This window comes from Lepidothrix coronata, unplaced genomic scaffold, assembly GCF_001604755.1.
Source record: "Lepidothrix coronata isolate B3197 unplaced genomic scaffold, Lepidothrix_coronata-1.0 Scaffold75, whole genome shotgun sequence".
Taxonomy (NCBI): domain Eukaryota; kingdom Metazoa; phylum Chordata; class Aves; order Passeriformes; family Pipridae; genus Lepidothrix; species Lepidothrix coronata.
Genome location: NW_016690255.1, coordinates 6,235,609 through 6,260,765, shown reverse-complemented (window position 1 = coordinate 6,260,765; position 25,157 = coordinate 6,235,609). Strand labels below are relative to the sequence as shown.

Here is a 25,157-nt window from a genome sequence, read left to right as displayed (position 1 = left end):
AAAGTGTTTCCACTTGCAACCATCTTGGACAGAGCGACTGTATGAATGCACCACAAAGAAGAAAAGGATTTCTTTTTCCCATGGGCCACAAAGAGAGGCTATTGATATTATGCAAAACATATTACCAGCCTGCAAATGCCAGACTTGTTAAGTGTTTTGAAAGCCTTGGAGTATTAACATCGACTTAAAAGATGTACTTTTTCTTAAGCAACAAGAAGAAATTACTTTAACAAACAGATCACTGAACATGCAACTGTACTAGATATTTGCCTCATCCTTTGCAGTTTGGTACTGCAACAGGTTCAAAAAATGCAAGTGGGGTTGAGATGCCTTTCCAAGTCAAGGTTATTTTCTTATTATTTATTAGTTATTTATTATTATTTATTAGTTATTTATTATTTATTAGTTATTTATTAGTATTTATGATTAGGGGGTTTTTTCATATATATGCTTTTTCACATTGAAATGAACTTCCAAGGAGCCATATGCCTTACCAGAGAACTCTCACCAAGACAATACCTGCATCTTTGTAAAACTCAACCAAGTATTTTGCTTCGCTTTATTATCCAGAACAACGCTAAGGAATGGGCTGTTCAGAGGAATAAGTGTTTGCCATGAGTTTGTAAGATGTTTCTGCTTGTTAAAACCACCCCTGTGCATAGTACCCATGACTTGGGCACAGGCTTTCACAACACCTGGAGCCAGTTCACCTGCTTCCCAGCAGTTCAGAGCTGCTCTCTCAAACTTTTCAGGCAGAGATTTGCCCCTGGCTCTGCCACTTGTAACTGCAGTGGGTCAAGGACTAGCTGATCCCTCTGATAAAGGATTTGAGGGTAATACTACCAAGGTAAGACTGTGATAAGACAAAAGGGATGGGAGCAGAGTTAGCTATTAAACCCCAAAATAAGTTAATAGAAAATACAGAAAGTATTCACAGAAAGTTACTCTTCACCTGTAAAAGCTTGGTAACTTTTTAAATTGGTATTTTAAATGTTCTTTTGCTACTGCCATGGAATGTCCAATTGCTTGACATGTGAGCTCCTAGTTAATTTTACACACCTCAAAGAAAAGGTAGGTTTTGTGGAAATTGAAGCAAATTGCTAGTGCATCTACATCAGTATTTACATGTTCTCCAGCAGTCTGTAAGCCCTTCCCTTTGTGATGATATCTGTTGTTTTAATCTTGTTTTTCATCGCTTTGAGGTGGACAAGAGAAGAACTACACAGTTATCTACTTACATAAGTTCTAAATTTAATGGTTTAAGTGATCCTCCCCATAAAATGACTTAATAAATACATTCTTGCTTTACTGATTTTCCTTTCTAATATAAAACCCCAAATGCAGCAGCAAAGGTTTTGCATTTAGCAATAACAGATATAATCTGTTCTTGGTGGTTCTCTGTTTCAGGACTGTAAAAAGAAGACTACCATGTAGCTGCTGAAATTAAAGCCAAAACTGCAAATGGGAATCAGATTATGTAAGAATTGAAAACAGTGCTTTGCATAAGATCTTGATCCTTAAAGAAATGTCCACTTGTGTGTATCATATAATCATCACCACTTTAACTTCCCTCTGCTTTGCAAACTCTGAGGGTTAAAGGCCTTGTGCAAATTATTTATATATATGCTGAAATGTCAAACAGGAATGGACTAAGAAATGTTTACAAATGCCCTCCTGAGTCAAAACTTAAGTCAGCATGGAAGTAAAACTGAAAGACTCTTGTCATGTGGGTACACTGTGTTTGGGAAATGCTGCAGTGCTGCTTTGTATGCTGTAGTTGTTTTTAGAAACTCAAACCAAAACATGAGCAATTCAACAATGTTGAGGATGAAGCTGTTGCACAGTAAAGGACTCCCACTATTTTCTTCTGAACAGAATATCTGTCCTGACACTGTTTCCTTCAGGTACCAATTGCCTTGACATACTGAGCACCACGACTCTCTTTTTTTTCTTAAAATCTTATACTTCACAGCTATTTGAAGAGTCTTAGCTACTTTCCCACACTATTAGACTGAATTTAAGCAGTAATGAGAATCTTGATAAAATTTCAACAGACAGCAACTGCAAGACTAACACCTCACAGAACTGTCTCACTTATACACTTGAACCTTTTCCAACATCAGAAACAATTAAAGGTGAAGACAATTTGTACTCTGTTACATTCATATGATACCATCTTCAGGTAAACGAGTCTTACAAATACTTAACACAATTACAAACACTCTTGAAAGTATTTAAAACTTACACTGGTGTTAAGAAATGGAAAGCAAACTCCAGTATATGTTACTGACTACATTTCAATTTTTAAGTCCAATCTTGTATTTTTCATGCTCAGTGAACACTATTCTTACTCTTTATTAGCCTTCTAAGTACAGAATGAAGACCCTGCCCATAAAAACAGACTTCAAATTAAAGTCAACCTATGTTTTTGTAAGACAATGATTATTTCCACTGGACATTTTGACATTAATTTTTCAATGACTGACTAATTTTATCTGCTAGTGCAGACTTCTTGCCAAAGCTGTGTTTGTATAAATCCTCATTTCTTCTTGAAAACTACTATGCTATTTTCACCCCTCCACTACAGCCCCCTGCATACAGCTGTTTCTGGATTCTGTGTTAGGTGTATTGTTACACTGTCTTTACACAGTGGACTAACAACATCCTGCTTCTCAAAGAGGCTTATTTCAAAAGAGCCAATTAAGTGAAAACCAATTCTGCATTCTCTCTTAGTTTCAGAGAAACTGTGCTTTGTTTCTTAGCAGAATAATGGAGGAATTAATAATATAAATATGCAGTAATCTGAATTTGCTAGCTCCTGTTCTTTGACTATTCAGTGGAACATCAATGGGATTATTCATGAGCACGGGAAAAAGCTACCATTTATATTTTTCCCATTCTTTTACATGAAATGTCAACCCCTCCAACATTTAGCAAAACCACTAGGTAGCCTGTCAGCAGCAACTGTTTTCTAAAGTTTTCTGCTTCAGAAAAAGGCAACAGCCCTGTGCACATTCGGCAGCTCTCATCTGTCCACACATGCACCTGCATTTCCTGCAGAAGCAGCAGCGTGAGGGATGAGATGGAGGCATCTGGGTAAGAAAACTGGCTTCAAAAGCAGAGTAGAGGCGTAGATGGGGAAACATGATAAAACCGGATAATTAAAGGAGAAGGGGAGTGGCTGTGCATATTCACAGGGCTACCTGTAGTTATTTAGCTAACAGCCCATTAAGCTGTGGAACCACCCTTCGCATTATTAAATAACTTACACCTAGATAGCAAAGAGCTGCACCCCTGTAATGCCACTTTGTATGGTCGTCTGACATGCTTCTCAGGCCTCCTTAGGGCACCTTCTTAGTGGGACTACCACTTCTGTTCAGCAGAAAAGAGAGAGTTGGTTTTGTACCAGGATGCTTGGCGTACGCAGTGGAGAATGAGAGCAGGACAGATGCCCTTCTTTCTTCCCTTCTCCCCAACACTCCACACAAGCATATAAAGTAGACATTACATCCAGGGTACTGCTTGAAAAAAAAACCAGAGCATCTCTGGAAAAACAGTAGAAAAGAGTGAAATTTTCAAACAGCATAAACGGGAAAACTATTTTATCAAAAGGCAACAGAAAATGGTGGGAAATTACTCTCAAATTAGAAATCACAGTCACACATAGAAAAGGAAGGGGAGAAGAGTGCAGAAGAGAGGTTTTATCAGTTTTTCAATAATGCCCATCAATCTCATCACTAAGCAGCTCAGATGTTTGCATACTTACTGAGAGACAATATATTAATGTCAGGCAGTTTATTCATGAGCCACTTAAAATCCAATTAAAATATATCAACTAAAAGAAAAACATGCACTTTCCTTGGCAGCAATTTACTGTTCACATACAGATCTTTAAAGTGTATGTGTGTGTGGGAAGCTTGTTTGTTTTTATGTAAAGTGCTGAAACTTCTCTCAGTAGGCATAATAATAATTTGCTTTCATGTTTTGTCCTGAAGCATGACTTTTTTATTCGCATCCAAAAAACCAGATTTCCAGTTGCCTAACCAAATAGACAGCATTACTAAACACAGAATGCTTTTAAACTTTACTCCCAATGAATAAATCGAGTAACTTCTAACCAGTCTCATTTATCTTTCATTAGACCTCAGTGTATGGAAAGCTATTCTATTCCTTCATGTGTGCCATACTCCTTATTTGTTAATGCCTTTGTCAGGGAAATCAGGTCTTGAAACTCTGATTGCATGAAAAAGGCCTACAGAAAAATTCCTTCTCTTCCTCTTCTAGGCAAGCATGCTTAACACTTTTCTCTTACAATTTATAACTACTGAATCTACATTGCAATAGTCTTATCAGGTGAATCAGGTATATAACTGCTAATAATACTTAAAACATATGCCATTCTAAGATAGGTAAGAACAAAATTAACCCACAGTTTATTGATTACTTGATTAAAAATTAAATATTTAATTTTGATTCAAATATACATCCTTGCTTATTCAAGCAGAACAGATAGCCAATGAATCAGAATTTAAAAGGTGTTATTTTCTCCTCAGTTCTCACTGTAGTGCTGGTCCTCTTTTTTGTCCATTTCCTCTATGCACACTCCATTCTCGAAATTGCCTCCACTATGATAATTACTAGAAACTGAATTACCTGGAGTCAATGGTTGTGACATACACCCTGTATTATAGGTGGGATTAACCACCTGTAGGGACTGCAGATGGTGTTTCTACTGCCCTGACTGCTCAGAGGCTCAAGGGAAAGACAACTTTGCTGCTTTGCTTTGGCTCCACACATTTCTTGCCAATGGCAGCAACAGGAGTAAACCCACCAACCTTTCAAGTATTCAAGGCCATTTCCATGTATCCCAAACTGCACTGAGTCTACATTGTAGTTGTGCTGTCACAGCCTTGCAGTCCATGTTTGCATATATTCTCTCATTCTTGTGACATTAGGAATTATTAATTTTATTTTGCCAGTGCATCTGAGGTCAATGTAAAGCCCACTGATCTGGTCAGGAATCTTTTCTGATCAGGAAAATAAAAAAATTCTGGATCAGAGCCACAGCTGACCAAATCACATATGATGCTACAGCATATTTTTCCATTGTGTCCCTGATCTGTTAGTCCATTTGCACTTCTATCTGTTAAAAAGATCTTAGTCTCCATATGAAAATTCAGAGTGGAAAACTGTAGCAAATTATTATGCATCTTGTAGTAATACGTAGTTTTCTTGAAATCTTAGGTCCTGAACTCATACAAATAGATAGGAAATGTAAACTTTATTATTTCTAATAAAGAGATTGTGAAGATTCTAGTATAATCCAAAGGCTGACCCTTGGTCCAATCTTAATATATATTGGTTTTTTAACATCATGACTCCTTGGAGGGGACAGCGAGAGTCCTTGCTTCTAAAAAGGATGAACAACACAGACCTCAACACAAGATGAGAAGCCAAAATATAAAGTAAGAGATATTGTCTCTTGCTAATAAACTAAATACAAGAACATTTCTTCCTCTTCTCTTGAGTTTGGCTGTTCTTTCTAAGAGTTATCTTGCTTATTTCAAAATATGCCACTTGTAGAAGGATGCAAAGCCCTGCACCTGGACCAATCTCTGATGGCAAAAGCAAGAACAGTTTGTTATATTTTCAAGAAAAAGTTACTTGTACTTTCAAATGCTGAGCATTCTTCTGGAAATAAATTCAATTGCACACTCAGAAAGAGATGCATTGGAAAACATATACATAGCCTAAAGTATTTGAAGAATCTTCCAACTCTTATTACCTTGGTTTTAATTAACATGAAATAATTTTGCACTTTAGGTTATTTCAACCACATCAGATAAGTCTTACCATTGTTATCTAAGAAGAAACCTTGTAGAAACAAGTAAGTTCTTCAGTAAAAGGGATGTGTCTTTGGCAAAGAATAGTTAAAGGAAAAAAAACCAAAAAACAACAATAAAAAAATCCCCATACACCACAACCCAGCTACCAGCCGCCTCTTCATCAAAATCTTTTTATCTGAAGGGAAAAAGAGAAAATGAAAGGGGGCAAATCATTTTCCTAGTTCTCCAGTCAATTGCTGCATGACTGCTTTGTTTTCAAACACAGCTCTTAAAATAATTAAACTATTTTGTGCCAAGTACTCTAAGGACCTGCACCATAGATAATTATTTACCTGTTCTCAGTTACACATCATGAAAGATATATCTCTACAAGTCAGGCAGGAATTCCCAGCTCAGTTCTTCAACTTCAAAGCTAACTTTAAAACCCCTGGCACTTGCAGAGGCATCTACTACATGTCTATTGAAATAGATGCTTCGTTATGATACGTTTACCAATGCCTTCCAAAACAGAAATATAAAAGGAATTAAATCTCTGGAAGGTAATTAATACTGTAGTGACAGTCCATGGAGAGTAAGGTTATCAAAAGGGTGATCGTGGTAGAACACTCTCCTGCATGTAGTCAAAGACCAATTGTTACTCTTGGGCAACTTTTTCTATACTGACATTTTTCATTATAAAATCACTTTTGAAGGCTGAAACTCAGGGCAGTTATTTTTAAAATAAACAAGACTTTGGAGCAAAGTACAAGTAACTAGAAATGCAAATATATAAGTCTATTTTAATCATTGCTACCTTCAGCAAGATGAATGCCAGTTTAACATCAACTTCATACAGAAGAAGTTGATAGCAATAGATAAAGGGCTAAACCTAAGACACTGGCAAAGGGCCTCAACTGGAGTTTGTTGACAGCTCTGAACTGAATTTAGGATGTACCATCACATCTACAAAGAGTCTAGTGTAAAACTGATGACCGTTAAAGATCACAGATTGTTCTGCCGGCAAAGATAGCTTAAAACATCACTCTCCTGTCAAAAGGCCCCAATCTAAGTGTTTCTAAAGGACTTTTTGCCAGTATCTTTAACTATACCTCAGGGTCCCACAAGAAAGACAACTTCAAATGCAACTTGGGGAGGAGTGGAAGGTGGGGGGGGCTCAGTTCCCCCAAACTCTGCGTGACACCAGCAGGGAGCTGCCAAGAAACCACTTTGCTTGCAGCGCCTTCATTAAAAGCCCTAGATAGCTGCCAAATTAACCTCAAAGAGAGGTTATCTTTATCTGTCAGAGTGGTTAAGAATATTAATAATCATTTTATTGTGGTAGGCACGTAAGACAATAGAGGTTAGTGGTGGGGTTGCCCAGATATCTTGCTGGTTATCTCCCCTCAGCGGGTTGCTGCCCTACACCCAGGCAGAAGTAATATCTGCCGGGAGATTACAAACCTCTTGAGTTTCATCTTTACAGCAGAAAGTGCCCTGAACACAACATCCATCCTGTTTTACCTGCTCCCTTGACCATACTGAGGGCAGATGGGTGCCATCCATCCCTGGGCACCGGGAGAGCCCTGGAAGGACCAGGCACGTTCCCTCTCTCCCTCTCCTTCAGCCACTGGTGGCAAAAAAGTGGGCCCAAGTAGGAAATAAAACCCAACATGTAGTGTTCAGAGGTACTCTTTTTGCAACTATTTTGCATTTTTTTTAAGGTTTCGGGTAAGGACAGATTTCAGCACTTCTGCTGAAGGTGACACCATGAGGCCAAATGTCTCTGGCAATCAGACTCTTCACTGGAAAGTCCCTAGAAAAGTGCCTTGGCTCCAAACATAGTAAGCACCATTGTCAGGGCAAGAAATTGCAATAAACACTCCTTCTTTGCTCACTAACACACTCAAATGTGAAAAGGACTGACATCACCCTTTTAAAACGAGCACAGTGGTTACTTTCAAAGTAAAGCTGACCACGTGTTGACCTTCAATTACACTGTCTCCAATCAGGACAACTGTTTAAGGCACCAAATGACATCACTTTAATTAATGAAACCTGTCTATCAACATAATTCACTTAAACACTTGTCACATTAAAAGCTGCTTTAAAATCACTTTAAAGGGATTTACACAAACTGTCCCCAGCTTTCTGCATCAAGCTAAGGTACAAGAACCCCTTCACTTTCTGTATAGGTTTATAAGAAATTAAACACAAGGGCAAACAGAAGGGCAAAATTAACTTACTGAATGTTTTTATTTCTAAACGTGTATTGCCTAGAAAACATATTATCTCTTTATTTTTACCTCTGAGCCATTTAAAATATTTCTACTGTAACACGATTCCTCTGTACAGACATGAAAAGACTTAATAAATCATGTTGAACTTTATTTTTCATTTGTTTTTTTTTTACTATTACATGCTACCATAGAAGTCAAAGATTTTTTAAAAAACAAACCCTATAGCTCATTTTCTTCACTTAACACCATTGTGTTTTCAAACATCACCTTATAATCTTTCCTTTTTATCCTTTTTATGAGGATAGTGATATCTTACATTTACCTATGCAAGTGTATGTGACTGAATAAAATACAGATATGGGGGCTTGTTACATGTAGTATGATATAATGGACTGACTGATGTGAATTGATTAGAAGACACCAATTCATAAAGAGATTTGGCTTCATGAGAATTTTCTGATTTAAAGCAAGTGTTGGTCTTAAGGCTCACATCAAGAAATCCTTGTATGCTGAAAAGGAAAAATAAATACAATTGCTCATTAGAACATTCTTGTCCCAACTCCAAGTTTGCTTTGTCCTAAGAGAAAGCAAAAAAAAATCCCAACCACAGAACTCTCTTTTAGCTTAAATCAACCAAAGTATCGTGTTCTTCCCTGTCATCAAGAATGTAATATCTTTAAAACAAATGCCTGTTCTTTCTAGGGCTTGAAATCAAGTTTCTAGTCTCCTTCTCTGAGATGCAAATAGATAAATAACAACAAAACAAAGGGTTTTGTTCCCTCTTCAGGGCAAAGGCAAAAGAATGCCTCTGTTTTCCATGCAACCAAGCTTCCGAAAGGAGTCTTCCTAGTGCCTTCTTTGCAGGCTTTACACAAAGCAACTCAGAGCAGCATACGAAGCATTGCCACCGCATGCAGCTGTCTTCCCTTAGCACAATGCCTTAGCTCCCTGTCCTGTCAATCCCTCAGATAAATATTCCTCTTTAAATGGTTTAGTTTGGGTCTCCAAACAGCAAGCAGCCGTGGTTGCTACTTGGTTCTGCCAGTCTGCTTTGCCTCCCCACATAAAATCTCTGAATTCCCAAGTTCACTATAGCATTCAGGCTGGTCTACACTTCTCTCCAATAAATGTTCTGCCAAGTTCAGTAAATTCAAGGAATTTTTCTCTTGGTACCATTTTATTCTGTTGCACAGGTTATCAGGAAGGCTGCTAGATTAAAATCTTCAAATAATTCTCCACAACTACACATACGTGACTCACCTGCACAGACACACAAGTTTCGGGATGGTACGGCCCGAGCGATGCAGTGAGGCAAAGCTAAAAGTACGTGAGAAAAGCACTGAAGCCATCACCCAGAAGAATACTGCTTTTCCCACTGTGTTATTTTATTAAGAAATATTTACAAATCAATCACTTAAAATACACTCAGAGCTGTGCACCCTGCAGACGATAATCTTTTGAAAGCTACCCGTAAAGACTGCTTCAGTTACTTATTATTTAAGGATTTTGCAACTTCATGTTTTAAACAAAACCTTACTGTAAAAAAACTTCTACTAAGAAATGCAGAACTTGCCCAGACTTCAGACCAATCTTTGGGATAAATATGATATCCTGCCGTTCAGATTCAGATCTTCAGGAGTCAGCACAGTCTAGCAGAAACTGTTTACTTCTTTGTATCAAAAGGCCTTATCTCACTTAAATATTTTTACAAAAATACAGCATGCAACACTAAGCAAAGGGGGGCAGAAAATAACATAATGGGAGCAAAGTAATCAAGAGCATACTAAAGAAAAAAAATCACACAGCTAAAATAAAGACGTTGTTATTTTGGACAATTAGTGGTATTTTTAAGTCAATTCTATGAACTTTCCTCCAAATTTTTAATTTCTTTTTATAGTGTTACTGGCACAGAAATAAATGCACCAAAAGAAACTTTGCCTCCAGCCTAAGGCTCCCTCTTGAATAATTCAAAAGCAAGAAGATCACAGTGGCTTAATTAAAGGGCCCTTGCTACATTTTTTTCTTTTTCCCATGTTGCTGTTACAGGACAATATGCCTCTAAAAGGAATTAAGTAATTTTGTAGCATCTATTTACTTCCATTTTCTTTGGCAATGCAATTATATCATCCTTAAAGTGACTCTGAAGTAGCAATATTGACAACTGCAATACATGTAGTTTTTTATGCAACTGGTATCAGCATGAAAAACTTATGAGCGTACTCAAATCCAGGGATTTGTGTCTTGGCAAGAACTAGAAAAGGCAAAGCTTCCACAGCTGCTTTTCCTCTTAACTTCTCTCCTGAATGGAATGATGGATTGTAAGGCTCTAACACCTCAGAGACATTAGGGACTCCAAAATATATAGCGGACAAGCACATGGAGACTCTGCCATTGGACCTTTCCTTTCAGCATGGAAGGCATAGCATATTTCCCCCCCAGCTAAATCACTCAGCCTAATTAAGAAGTTCTCCCACACCCCATAAATCCTGCTTCTCTCATGCCTGTAGAGCACTACAGCTACAAGAACAGCTATATGGCCCGTTTCGAATAAGAGCTGCATATGCACAACATAAAAACTACAGAAACAAGTTCATCTGTTTTGAACATGGTCTGCGAGGGCAGCAACTGGGAACCCTCAACACGTAACGCTATATGAGAGAGAGAATTGTACAACAATTTTGCATGTCACCATTGATTTACTTGTCTACTAAAACATACATCACACACATAGTGTAAATAATACAAGAGTCCTGATAAAGTACCTGGGATATCCCCTATGGCATGCTGGCATTACACGGAAATCAAAGAATGCCTTACAGACACAATAGAAGATATCATGTGAATCTGTGTAAGAATGGCTTGCATTTTTAAAAGTAGCAAAAGGAGCCCAAAGAGCTAAAAAGCAATTGACAACACCACAAACATCCAAGGTGGCAAAGTCTACATGGGTGGAAATGATTCTGACAAGTTGAACCTTTGCCAAATCCTAACGTAAGACAAGCTGCTGTCCTGGCTAATTTTTCTGAGCAGATCTGCTGCCTTTACCGGGCTGACAGCGAATCTGAAAAACCCATCACGGCCTTCTGTGCACTTATTAGTTTTAACACCTGGAGAGGGGAAGAGGTTCAGAGTTGGAGAGAGAGACTCTCAGGCAGATTCCTTCAGCTTTGGTCAAGTCAGCCTGCATTGCCTGGCTAAGCACTGGAGTTAATCAGTAGGGCAGAGAAGATATAGGTTCCTTTTGTAATGGTGGTTCTGCTCTTTTCTCATTTTATTAAGGGTCACTACAGCTTTACTGTATTAATTGACCATTACCCTGATTTCCAGTCATTAGTTAGAATTTCAAATTAATCTGATCAAACAGAACATACCTTGTGAAAATAAACACTCATTGATCTACTTCAATCTCCAGGGTCTATTTTAGGCAGTGCAGGCTCACACAGGTTCTTTGATATTTCAATGTGTTGTTTCTAACAAACTGCTTTGCACACTTTAGACATTTGTATTTTTTAAGGGGTAACTGGAACTCTGTCATGAAAAATTCTGCATTAAAGGACACCATTACCACCAAAGACTCCTTCTACCTCCACTAAAAAATGGAACTATATTTTTACTCCTGTATAAATTACTTATAATAATTACAGCATAAAATAGTCAGGAAAAAAAGTCCCTGCCCTATTGTACAACTTTTACATGCACAAGGGCCACACACAAATTTCAGGTGTTCTCTAATCTCCCCATACACAAAAATAATCTGAACACCCCATCTGTGTTTCCTGTTTTTGTTGGACAACTCCTTGGATTCCTCAGACTATTTTAGACCTTAGACAGGTTATACCAGTATAATTATGTGAATTATGGGTACAGGGGTTTTTAACCAATGTAGATGCGCTACTGTGAGCCATAAATCACTCAGAAAAGGTGATTCGGTTTTGTCTCCCAGCCTGGAATAAGACACTCAAATCTAAGCCCACACTGATGGAAGGAATGTTTCCAAGAATAATTAAAGTAAGGAAAATAAAAGCCTTTCTTTTTAAATGGAAAGACCAAAGTCACAAGGGACAACTTCCTTGCAAGTACATACAGTATAAGCCCTTCATATCAAAACCCTACTACTATAATTAAATACTTTTATTTTAAAACCAAAACCATGGCGATATTGCTCAAATGTTACATAGACTCAAACATGCACAGAGACACTTCCACTCTGTTTTGCACAGTCTGTCCTCAGCTCAGCTCCATAGGCCTGCACAGTACAGAAGCTTCAAACACTGACTCCTTCCATGGCCCAGCCAGCAGCACAGTTTACTCTGTCAGTCCTTCAGTTGCACTTGCACAATTGTTTGAGGGGTCTTGCAGCAACACAGATGAAGGAACTGACAGAGTTAAAGAACAAAGCAAGACAAATAACTTGGGATGCTTTTAACTAAAATATAGGTGACATGGATCCCAGCCAAGGTGACAGCACAGAGAGAAGAAGCACTGTGGTCTGAATTAGCAACCATGATGTACAAGGCTTGCCTGGACAAGAAAAAAATAGCAGGTTTACTGCATTTCTAAGACAACTCCAAATTAACTCAAAGAATGGTGAAGGAATAAGAAAATGTCTGTGGATGGGTTCCATTCAGTTAAGATCTATATATTCCTTTGCTAACCCAAACTCAACAATTGTTTTGTAAAAGCCCCAAAGGGAACGATTTTAAGACCCTGAGCGGGTCTCTGGGACTTCACTGCTGAAGTCAGAGATCCCACTTTGTCAATGCAGGAGAGAGAAAGGGTGTCCAGAGAGTGTGCCAACACAAGCTGTCTACCTGTTCAGAGCAGTACCATAAAACTCCACCTTCAGCAACCCAAACTGCCCAGAGGCATCTACTTGGGGATGTCCTGTCATAGCAGTATGATATGGGGCTGTGTTTACAAAATCACTTTGGGAGATTTTTGGGTTTCTTTCTAGCTTACAAAGAGTTAAACTGCAAAAAAAAAAGGAACATTCAAAGGAGAACCTGCCTTCCTCAGAACTTAAGAGATACAAAATCTAGATGGTTGCACTTTCAGGGACTCAAAGGGTTGGGACAGGAGATTTCTCAACATTACAGAAGGGGTCTCGGACAGCAGGTCTGTGTGGACAACTGAAGATAAACGGGTAGAAGATGATAGATTTTTGGTCAAGATAGCAAGTACAGTGGCAACAAAAGTGCACAGAACCGAAGAATTCCAACCCACTGGAATTTCAGTTTCTCTCCCTGCCTCAACATACAGAGGCACAGATCGTGTTTTTTTCTAAAATAAGATCCACCAAGACAAAGACTAGCATGTAAACATTTGAGTACACTATGAACAAGAGAAGAGAGAGGATCGATTGTTTTCTTTTTTGAGTGTGAGAATTTTTACAAATGGCCAATGATGTTACATTTCTTTTTAATATAAAATGAACTGACAACATCTGGGGCATTAGTTACCATCTCAGCAAGTTTCCAAATCTTTACTGGCTTCACACAGAGTTACAGCATACAGTGCAAGTTGCTTGTTCTGAAATGAAGCATAAATGCTGTTCTGCAGGCTCATACAAAAATGCTAAAGCCCATCCAGTCTTAAACAGAATCACACTCATAGAAAGCTGCCCTTACTAAACTTAACCTCATGGACTAGGAAAAATTATGAGCCTTTGAATTCCAGGAACATGAACTCTTTAACTGTCTCCCATAAACAAATACCCTGACTTGTTTTTAACTGCATTTTCTGGTTCCTCTTTGACAGGTTCCCATATTATACTTACATGGAGTCATACCATCTGTATGATAATAATGCATGTCCTCAAACTCAGAAGAGAGTCTCCAAAACACTTAAATCTAAATGTAGATCTTCTTATCCTGCCCATAGTTGCATTGAGACAGGACATACTTTTCCTCTAAAACTCTACACATACCATAGATGGTTGTTCTGTACTACCACCACAGTACTCAAAACAAAACAGAAGCAGATCAATACTGCCACTGTAAATCTCAGTTCTTTCCAGCTGAAAGGAGTCAGTCATATACTTGAACTACCAAGACACATGAGTCACCTAGATTTGCAAGTTTTTTATCTCATGACCATGCCAATGATTAAAATGTCTGAAATAGGGGGTGGGGTTGACAGAAACAATTTATTCTTCCTCTCTGCAAAGCACAAACATCATTTTCTACCAATAAAAGTATTGCAAACTGTAACCTTGTTTACATTTCTTATAGTGAGATAACACAATACTGAACATGCTGCTCTGAAAATAATTTTCATGCCAATTAAGTCATGGAGATTTCCTAGATAAGAGTTTTGTTTGCGATGGGACCTGGGCCATTCTTCAGCCTTTGTGAAGCAGCAGTTGCATGACAGTTAATTTTAGGTCAGAATCAACAAACATTGAACTACCTAAAAGTGATTAGTTAGGTAAGACCTGGGACCTGAGGCCACCGAGCACCAGAGACCATCCACCTGTATTTGTATCTTAGACAAGAAGGTGTGGCTTGGCTACAGATCAGATTCCTGTTAAAGTTGAGTTAACTTTCAGGACAAAAGGTGAACGTAAGTAAGAGCAAGATACTGGTTCATGAAGACCACTGCCTCCTTATTAACCTTCTATGAGACCTGCAGAAGAAGGTAGCAGAGGCAATGATGAAAATTAGTGTCATGACTTGCAGGTACTTCTGACAACGCCTCCACAACACCTTTGCTCTGAAGAAGAACTGAGGTGAAGTCTAGTTAATACTGGCAGTAGCGATTTGGCTACAATGATGTTCAAAGCTGGAAGAAATGACAGGGCTAGGGCTAAGATGGTAGTTCAGCCCAGAAACCATCAGCACAAAATAAAACGGGCTATCACAGCATTATGGGGCTACACTTACATCTAGAATTAGAAGAGGGTGTTGACCTAGAACAAAGTATAATACTGGATCTGGGTTTAGGGTTGGGACTCAGGCCAGCAAGTATTGATAAACTGCAGCGTAGAAAGTGCCTCCAGGTTAATATGAAAAGTGGTGTTGGCTTAAAACATCTGACTGCAGAGATCTGTGGGATAAGGAGTGAGATAACATTAAGATTAGGAGTGGAATTAGGGTTTGAGCATACTCTGGAAGAGATTGATAAACTGCATCATCTTGTTTCAGTATCAGGGAGGGCCCCACGCCACGATAAAGGTGCCACATGACAGGACTTCACACACCCTTAGCAAGCCCAACACTGCCCAGCATGCCAGGCCTTCTCTGTCTATATCCTCTGTTGACCAAGGCTTCCCAAGCTGCACATGCACATGTGCTGTCAACATGATGCATTCCTGATCCCTCAGGATTACTGTATATGTACACTTGTGTCACTGTGTACATGCACAGAGAACCTGGCACTCCCAAGATGTACAGATTTCCTGTACGATGTGTACACACAGGAGATCGGGCAGGGAAGAGGAAACAAATGAAGAAAAGCATCTATCTGAAAACGTCCCATCTTTACTGTCTCCATTTCTCCCTTCACTTGCAGTAGGGCTGCCATATCAGAAATACATCAAAGACTAAAAGCGTCTGGCAGCCAATGTCTCCTCTCTTCATAGATGTATTTTTAAAAACAGGAGGTCAGGTCTGGGCAGCAGGTTGGTCCTGCCAAGAAAACCAAAAGCTAAATCAGCCAAATATACCAAGAAGCAGCACAAAAGCTTGTCTGTTCTTCTCCAAATAGGAGCTTTTCCAGTGATGATCTTGGCAGTACCATTTAGCACTTACCCTTTTCCCAGTTCTCAGGAATAGGTGTCCACACCACATTGCTCAGCATTTTCCAGGTCAGGAGACGATTCAGGAATGACCATGTCTACTTCACAGCACAGAAAAACCTGACATAAATCTTACCTATCTCTGTTTTAATCACAAAATAGTCTCACCCACGTTAGTGATTAATGGTGAAAAATTCAGTCTTAGTGGCAGGCAGGCCTTGGACCAGACAATAACACTTTCTGCAGAAGCAAGAACCATATAATCACATTTCAAGGACAAAATCATGTCCAGACTGGAGACTACATAGTTTAAAACCTTAAAAATCAGTATTAGTAGCACACAGCCCATCTCTACAATTTTCCAGGCTTGTAATTTAGAGAATGCAGAGTAGGCAAGAACAACAGTTGCTCAATTCAATGAGCAAACCTGCTTCAGCATTCACTACAAACTGAGGAGGAAAAAGCTTCACAGTGAGTCTTGCCAAGAAGGAATTACAATAATTGAGCCTCATGGTCACAAGACCACACACTACTGCTGTGAAACAGTCACTGCGTAAATAAGGGTGTATCTTGTAACATTTTAACACGGCTGGGGGAAAAAGAAAAGCCACATGCAAAAGGTGGTCTTACCCCTAAAAAGATATGAATGCAAGCAAAAAGGATCTTGCAAATCCACACTCATGTGTGGCAGAACGATGCTGCTATTCTAGTGCTGTCAATGCAGTAGCGACACAGAGTAGGGAATAAAAGCAATTTACACAGTTATGCCTGCAGCACATAATTTAGGCACAAGCAACAACAGCAAGAAAAGAGAATTCATTCCAAAGGATGGAGGAGTAAAAGTTAGGATGACGTAAAAATGACAGCTGAACTTCAGTTCACTAAGAAGAAGTCACAAAAGCAGTACGTCCAGAATGACAAAAAAACCTTAGCAAAACATGATGAAAAAATGTAAGATGCTGATTTTAAAACACACAAACAGGCAGGTACCTCAGACTAGCAGAGAAATTCACAAAGCCAAATGAAAAGGATGCCATTTGATGACCTTAACAGTTGAAACCTGACCTAAGATTTTTTTATCATGTTTGTATTTCAGGGATGTGTACCAGTGTACCTAAAGGAGCTCAGCGAAGTTTTTCAAACTTATCTTTTCTTGTTTGCAGAAATCAACAAAGAACTTACAAAATAATCACTTCCACAAAGCCACTGCTCTCAGCTCTGCATGTACAAAGGTCTCGTCTGCCTCTGCACTGAGTGAAACTTCCTCTTAACAATCCAACTTTGATTGTCACACCAACCCACAGCATTTTACCAAACTGGGCTAGAAGAGGATGTATTCCATCAATCTTCACCATTTCTTCTACACTGTCTGGAGCAGTTTGCATGGGGCTTAGCAGGTGCTGCTGGCCCCTTCTAGAGAAGGTGACTGGGTGACAGGGAGTGGCAGGGGGAGGAGAGAGCAAAGCACCAGCATGCAGCAAGGGCACAGACTCAGCAAGGCTGGGAGTGGCAGGGGCTTGAAGGGGAGAGCACTTCAGCCAGCCAGGTCCTCCCCATCACAGGGGAGTGAAAGGCCATTTTATTAATTTCTCCCTCCAACCTCTGCTTCTCTGAAGGAGGGAGAAAAACAAAGGCATAGAGTGTTTAGCATTATTTCTGATGCAAGGAGGATGCAAAAGCATCTTAAACAAAAGTTACTCCTTCTCCGGTCTCCTAAGAGCTCCACTCTTTACTGTCGACCCATCAGAACAGGAGGGTTTTAATGGGGTATTGTTTCAGTGTGCTTATGCATCCTCATGGACTATCTGGGACATTCTTCTAGTTTCAGCTTCCACCACTACACTCTTAATTTCTGTGGCACACACTAAGCTTCTCGTTCTTAGATACGACTAGCATTTATGAAGAAGCACTATAAAGGGTTCAATCCCTTGGTACAAGTTAGCATAACATTTTCCTGTATTCAATTCTCAGATTATCTATGAGGTAAACCAGTTATACAATTTTTTTTCAAAATCCCTGCTTACTAATAACTTTGTCCGTACTAAGAGCTCATTGGGCTCTAAAACTTGCACAGAAGACTACTCTGTAGAAAACAGATGGCTAATATTTTTAAATGATTATACACAGTAGACCAGATAACATTAAAGAACCTGTTGCAATTAAAATTCATAAGCTATATTTCCAAATCTCACAACTCAGGTAAAGAACTACAACCATAATGATTACCAATGAAATAATGTGCCCTGACTCACTCCATATAAATAGGCTATGCTTATAAAAGCACTCCTCTGCTTCTGCAGGGGAGGGTGGCAAGGGAAGAAACTGACAAGAAATGATTAAACTAATTATGTGCTAATGAAAGGTGTATTAATTGAAACATACTATGAAGTATCCAAGTGTACAGAAAGAAATTCAACAGATGTTTACACTGGAAGGCTGACTATCCAGTGCAGAGATGAAATCAGACTGTGATATTAATGGCACATCCAATGCTAAAGTTCATAATGGATTTTCTGTGGCTTACTGTCAGACATGAAGTACTACTGCATCTCATATCCACAAGCAAACCTTACAGAGGGACCAGGAAAATCAGAAAATGATGCAGCCAGTATCACACTGGACAATAACATGGAATACAGACTTGTTTTTTCTTATTGACAAAACCAGTGAACTATCATATAAACTGCCCATTACTGTACCTTCATGACATCTTTATAGGAATGAATGGCCTCAATTTCCTCTTTGTCGTCCTCATTGTCATCCTCCACTCCTTCATCCAGAGCATCATATCCCTCATCCCTACTCCCATCTGTTTCTGTAGTATTAGTCATGTAGTCAATAAGCTGCTCCAGTGGAGGACTTAATTCCCGCTCTTCATTGTCCTTCAAACCATAGTCAAGGGCTTTATATATAATAATCCCCAGTGATTCAATAACCTATAAAAGCAAAAAAAAAAGAAATATTTATTAGTACCATTTACATGGACAAATAGGTCAGTCTATGAACACACTATTCTGGTGTTTGCATATTAAACTCAGCAACTGAGAGGGCAATAAACATCAAAATCAAAGAAAAAAATTACCTAACAAAATTACTCTAATACCTACAGCAGCACTTCAGTAATATAGCACAGACCATGCAAGAGCACGTCATACCACATACCTACCACTTTCTTTTTTTAATGTTTGAAACAAAAAGTCATAATTTAAAAACAAAGCAGGACCTTTTTAGACTATTTTCCCTTTTTTCTTCCAATATGACAAACCTCAAAGTAACATTACTCTACACTTTGTAGGACTATATTGCATGCATAATATCTTTTTTTTGTGGGGTAGGTGGGAAGAAACTAAAAGAAAGAATAACACGAGACCCCTCCCTCTTCCCACAACTTAATGACACTTGGAAACTGCCCTTCGGTTTCTGCATCTCTTCACTGACCTGAGAGGTGTCTGGACACAGCTGTGGCCATCCCAATATTAACTCGCTGAGCACTGGGACATCAGCCACAAGAACTCTTTTGCCTGTTGCACAACTGGTGGAGACATGCATATTCCACTGAAATTACCAACAACTGTATTCCATAGTAATGAGGTAGTACCTCAATTTTTCATTGAATCAAGGCTCCTTATTTGAGCTCTGTCAAGAGCAAAGCCAACCAATGACCTCTTACTCATAGTAAGCTAGCAAAAAATTGTCAGGAATATCCCAAAATGCTAAATGCACATATTTCTCTCTTAGCATTAATTATTTTCCTTATGAGCAATATTGAAGCTTCTAGAATTTTAAAGATGTAAAGAGATGGCATTTCAAACTGAGAAGTTTGAAAATTGGTATTAATGAAGAGGGAAGGGAAAATGGGACTGCAACAGTAAGCCACAAGAAGGTAATGTCACTGCTGGGAGATCCTTGTCTGACAACGGAAGTAGGACTGGAGTAATTGCATGTAAACTCTGATCTTCCTTGTGTGTTGTGATGGCCAGCATGTCACACAAATTAGCAGACTCCTATGTAGGAGTAGTTGGCACTACTAGTAGGGAGCAACTTTAATAACAGAAGCATTTCTAAACATACCAAACCTTGTCATCAAATGCCTTTTTCTCTCATCTGGCTTTCAGTACTATCCTGGTCAACATGCTTTTTACTGCAGATTCTGAAATTCTTTTGGGGTAAATAGGACAACACAAATGGATTCTTTAAATATTAAATTTTACACTAGCAGCTTACTTATTTCAGCACAGCAAAGTATGTTTGGTCTGAGAGGTTGCAGTTTAGCAAGCGATTTTTTCAGCTCAAAGAACAGCTTCTGACTTGGGAAATGCTAGTGAGACAGCAAAGTATACCAGGGAAGCATCACTGCATTCTTGCTCAGTTCTCATACCCTTCCCCAGACTTCTGCCATGACCCACTTTGGAGACAGGACACTGCACCATACAGACCTTAAAAACAGCTGTAACAGATCAAACATGTTTGCAGTATATCTGGCTCACTTTTTACGGAAGCTATTTTGTAATCACTGTCTTGTAAAACTTGCGTTGTTATAAAAATAATCTGAAAATGTGAAAGTTTCACAAAATAAAATCTATTCTACTGGCAGATGTGTACTCAGATGTATACGAGTACAATCCCAATATACACCCCCTCAGCAACCAAAAGAAGAATACCAAGTTAATTCCAATTTGAAGGACACCAAAATTAAAATGAAGTACAACTGAATAATCACTTTGATATTTTCAGCACCTGGGAGTAAGCACAATGTGAGTAATTTCTAACTTCAACAAAATATATATTTGAAATACCTTAACATACACGAGGAAGACTGAAATGTCCAAATTAGATGCAAAGGAAATTATGTCTGGTGCCATGCAGTGATGGCTGTTCAACATAGCTTCTGGATTTTGCTACCAACAGTTCAAAAAAATAGAAGGGGGGAGGTGGATAAAGAAAGTGCACTCTCTCTGCCTCCTTCTGTTTGGGAAGAGGATTAAGGCATTCAAAAGCACTGTGGCTAAAACTGGATGACAGCTGCTCCTTTCTTTGATGTATCAGCAGTGGAGCTTTTGCAGTTCAGTAATATGGTTTGTACATTTTTATGTACTATGAACGGATTTCATAATACATGCTAAACTCACATAATATAAAAGCCTGCAATGGCACCAATTCAGAGCTATAGTTCAGTCTCTCAGCTCCTTATTTAGGACATGTGATCAAAACCATATTTCCTCAATGTCTGTCAATATCACAGATTTTTCTTGCTCAAAGACAAAGCAGCAAACATATTAACTAAGTAACTTTGCTTTGACTTGCATTAAAACTGAAAATATTCAGCGCTTTCAGTAATACTGGTTTACCAAGGATCTTGTAAAACCACCAATTGCCATATGAATATCAAACAAAAGTCACAGAATTGTCAGTGCTTCTTCCCATGAACAAAACTACTAATGCAACTTTACATAAATAAAACTTTTATGTCTATATAACTAAAAGCATAATATACAAGTCAACTCATTGATGTTTAAAAACAAGTGCTGTCACTTTGTCTGTAATAGAAATCAAACGCAAACAAAAAAAGGAAAAGCTTTTCACAGCTCAATGGATGAACTGATAAATAAGCAGGGTTTTTTGAGCTGCATAATCAAGGATACCACTTCCATTTCTTTTTTTAGACCATCAATTATTTACAAAGAAATCACAGGTTCTAAACTGCACTGTTGGCTAATTTCACACAAAATAAAAGCTTCTGGCACCTAACAAGTGAAAAGCACCAGCACAGTTTTCAATTATATGTGAAAACAGACCTATAGTAGAAAAAGAAAGAGTAAGAATGGACTTAGCAAAGCTTTTTTAAACCAGAGTTGTACACTGACATACCAAAACAACTGCATGACACTGAAATAAATGTCAGCACTAATCATAAATTTTGCTCCTCAATTCAGGTGAAAAAAAAATAAAGCAAGATCTGCACCTTGAATTTTAGAACATATTTGTTCCTGACTGATCTAAATTTTGGCAAAGGACCTGACCTTTGCAAATCAATCAGTAGCTAAATAAACTTTAAAAATAAACAAGGAAGCATTATTATGCTTTACACCTTCTCACCAAGTTCTTTTGAAAGTCATGGCTTCAGACCAAAAATAAACCCAACCAAACACACTAACATTTCCCACAGATTGAACTTGTACTTTGCTGTGCTGCAATCATTACTGAAAGGGGAATTTTGTCCCACTATGAGTATTTCTTCAGTTTCTACACCAGTCTGGACTTGTGTTATACTGTTTTTTTATAATAAATAGTGATAAAGTTGCTGGAACACTTTGACTTCAAACATGATGTAAAAGCAATATCCTCCCGCTCCTTTTACACATGCAGCAAAAACAAAACCCAAATCATTCAGATTATTTTCATACACAAATACTGCCTGGAACTTTCCATTCCACATACCTTCCTCCAACACATTAAGGCATGCCTCCCGGAAAGGAGTTCATCAGGGTTTTAATCTTTTATATGGCCCGTGTTATGCTCTTCCATTGAACACCTCCAAGTTAATATTCTCAAAACCTCTTCAAATATGGTGCCTTTGTACAGGAACCAAACACGTCTGAGTCTTGCAAAGGTGAAATTATTGCGAGTACTACACTTCGAGAAAAATCCTTTTTTCCCCTCAACATTTGTGTCTCCCTGACTCTTGCTGAAGCCTAGATGACAGTAGGCAGAATCCACATGCCATTTTCCCCCCTCACAGCACTCACAACAGGGCTCTGTCTGAGCTTTCATCCCCTTCCTAGGCTTGCCTCAATTTTTAAACAAACCAACAAAGACTAAGGACAGGCTTGTACTTACAGCAGCAAAGGTGGGGTTTTTTTCAGCTCAAATGCCTGTCCCTCCCTAAAATTTTCCCTTCCTCCAAAAGGCACTTGGGTTTTGTGTCCCTAAATTTGGATTAAAGACACTGTAAAACTCCAGTTACTAAGGTGAGTCAAATAACTTTGAACTTTTCCACATAGACGTCAGATATGGCCAGCAGCCACAACAATATTTGCACTACTACTGCACTATCTTTTATGAATTCCAATATTTTTTATTAAAAATGTGTACTACAATTACTATTTTAAGTGTGCCTAGTTTTTACCAGCAGATCTCCAACACACTTTATGAAAGAGAATCACTCTGCCTCACAGTAAGAATGCTGAGAAGTCCGGGGCTGGTGTTAGCCTAGCCACTCCTTAGGGCAGAGCTCCTCTCCACCACCAACTCTGCCATCACCCCTGGTATTAGGCAGCACTTAGTCAATCTGCAAAGACTAACCTGTCCTACCGCTGACTTTAAATTAGCCTGTCAGGAGCTCCGTGCTGTGCTTCTGGAATCATAACATGCGGCATAAACATATGCATAGACACCCTTGAAGTCAAGTGTTATGTATCTTAAATCTTCTATGACACATAAGAAGACATACAAACACACAAGTTTTTGTGATCAAATTCTGTAATATGGTCCAAAAGACTGGCATGTTAAAATGTTATGTAAACCCAACTTGTTCCTCTCTAGCTAGATGACAGAGGGAGAAAGCTTTTGCTCTCGTCTCATTTCCATTTGTTAACAAAGTAATTTGTTCTTTCTTGGGTGTCCAGTTATGGAAGTGAAAAAGATCATGCTTTTAAGAAAGGTGAACAAATAAAGGGGTTAGGATAACCCAGAGTACATTTTTTGGTTATTTACCTCATCCTGAGATGCCCTGCATAACTCTCAACAGCACCTCATGGAACAGCACGTCTAAATAGGACGTTTTGAGAGGTGTGTTGCTGTCAGCGCATACCTTGGGTATACTAATGTAGTTTTCACCACAGCATTCCCCAGTGGAAACAGTGTAGCATTACCCAGGTTTTAATGGCTGGGGACATGTCTAAATTTAAATATGACCTTCACTAAATTAGAGCAACTTGCAACAGACTGTCAAATGAGAACAGCGAAAAAACTTCCAAGTGCTTCCAGGTAAGCAGCAAGGATTTGGACTATTTCCAATGAGTCAGAGAAATCGCTCATTTCCAAAGAATAAAGACATAAGATACAGCATTATTTAACTTCTGGGTGATGTTGGTTTGCTGCTGAAATAACGACATACTGATTTCTGCAATATAAAGAGCCTTGCTATTTAAGTCAAAGCAGTAATGAAAGCAAAGAAAAAAAATCAGAGTACGTCAGGTCTCATAGAAAATAAACGTGAGACAGAATTAAATAAACCCTTTTAACAGGATTCAGTCTGGTTTAGATATGTTCAAAGCTAGGAAAATTACTGTATTCAACCATCTTTCTCAAAATGGTTTTATATTCTGAGTCTTTGAATGCACTAAGTGGGCAGAGAGACCTACTTACTGAATTCTTTGTACTATTCAGGTGTACATTAAATAGATTCAGTGCAAGAACTTTTGATCAAAGACACAGAACAAGTCTACAACATACAAAAGGGATGCTGGCTTTTTTGGGTTTTGTGTTGTTCCTCCCAAAGGGAATAGGTGAAAATTGAAACAGTTCAATGTTGTTGGACACTGTTGCCTCTAAGAAAGTAGCAGTAATGTAACTGTAAGTCTATTAAGGATCAAGTGTAATACAACTCTCCAATTTATTCAAAGATTCTGATAATTATACACATTTCTCAGTTGTTCAAGTTTCACTACAGATAGTATCTAAGGAGAATTATAATTTATTAGTATAAATGAAAGCAGGATTTATTCTATTGTATCAGTCTCAACTTACATTTTATCTGCTGCATTGAAACATTGAAACAAAACTGTCAATTTTCTTCTAGTTTCTGTTCATACCTTATAATCCCCAAGATCATGACAAATCATTACTGTTACTAAGGAATTTATTCAACCTGAAGGAATTTCACCAAAGTGACAGTTCATCCCCCAGAGAAAAACAAAATTAAATTCCCTGATTTAACTGTGGAGACTCCAGTAATGGCTGAAGTTTCAGTAAAAGAATTAGGTGCAATAATTAAGTAACACAGATGGTGAAAGTCATTTGAAAGTTCTTAAATACACCTCTATTCATTCCCTGGTTTCAAATACAGGTCATGTTACCCTGATCCCATTTAAATAAGAAGAGTATGTTTTTTACCATAAGTTAAAGATAGAAAATTCAACCATGTAACAAACTTCTGTTCTAGTTCTGTTGTCTTTCTTTTTTTTTTTTTAATTTTAATTGATGAAATATAGTTAAACATATATATACATATAGTTTTTTATAGAAATAGAAAGCAGTCAGATGAACTCCCCAGGTAAAGCAACAGAAAGAGCAAAGACTTCAGCTGACTACCAAAAACATAATCAGGCCCCAGAAATGCAAGTGGGGTCAAATTGTGTA

General features: G+C 38.4%; 1 protein-coding gene across 4 annotated transcripts in view; it reads right to left on the bottom strand.

The window, feature by feature from the left end:
* Positions 1-25,157, bottom strand: part of SPIRE1 (spire type actin nucleation factor 1) — a 124,578-nt gene that overhangs the window by 50,993 nt on the left and 48,428 nt on the right. For all 4 annotated transcript variants that reach the window (XM_017819455.1, XM_017819456.1, XM_017819457.1 and 1 more), the window contains exon 3: positions 18,497-18,733. In XM_017819455.1, the coding sequence (XP_017674944.1) occupies positions 18,497-18,733 (237 nt within the window). The remainder of the gene's footprint in view (positions 1-18,496; positions 18,734-25,157) is intronic.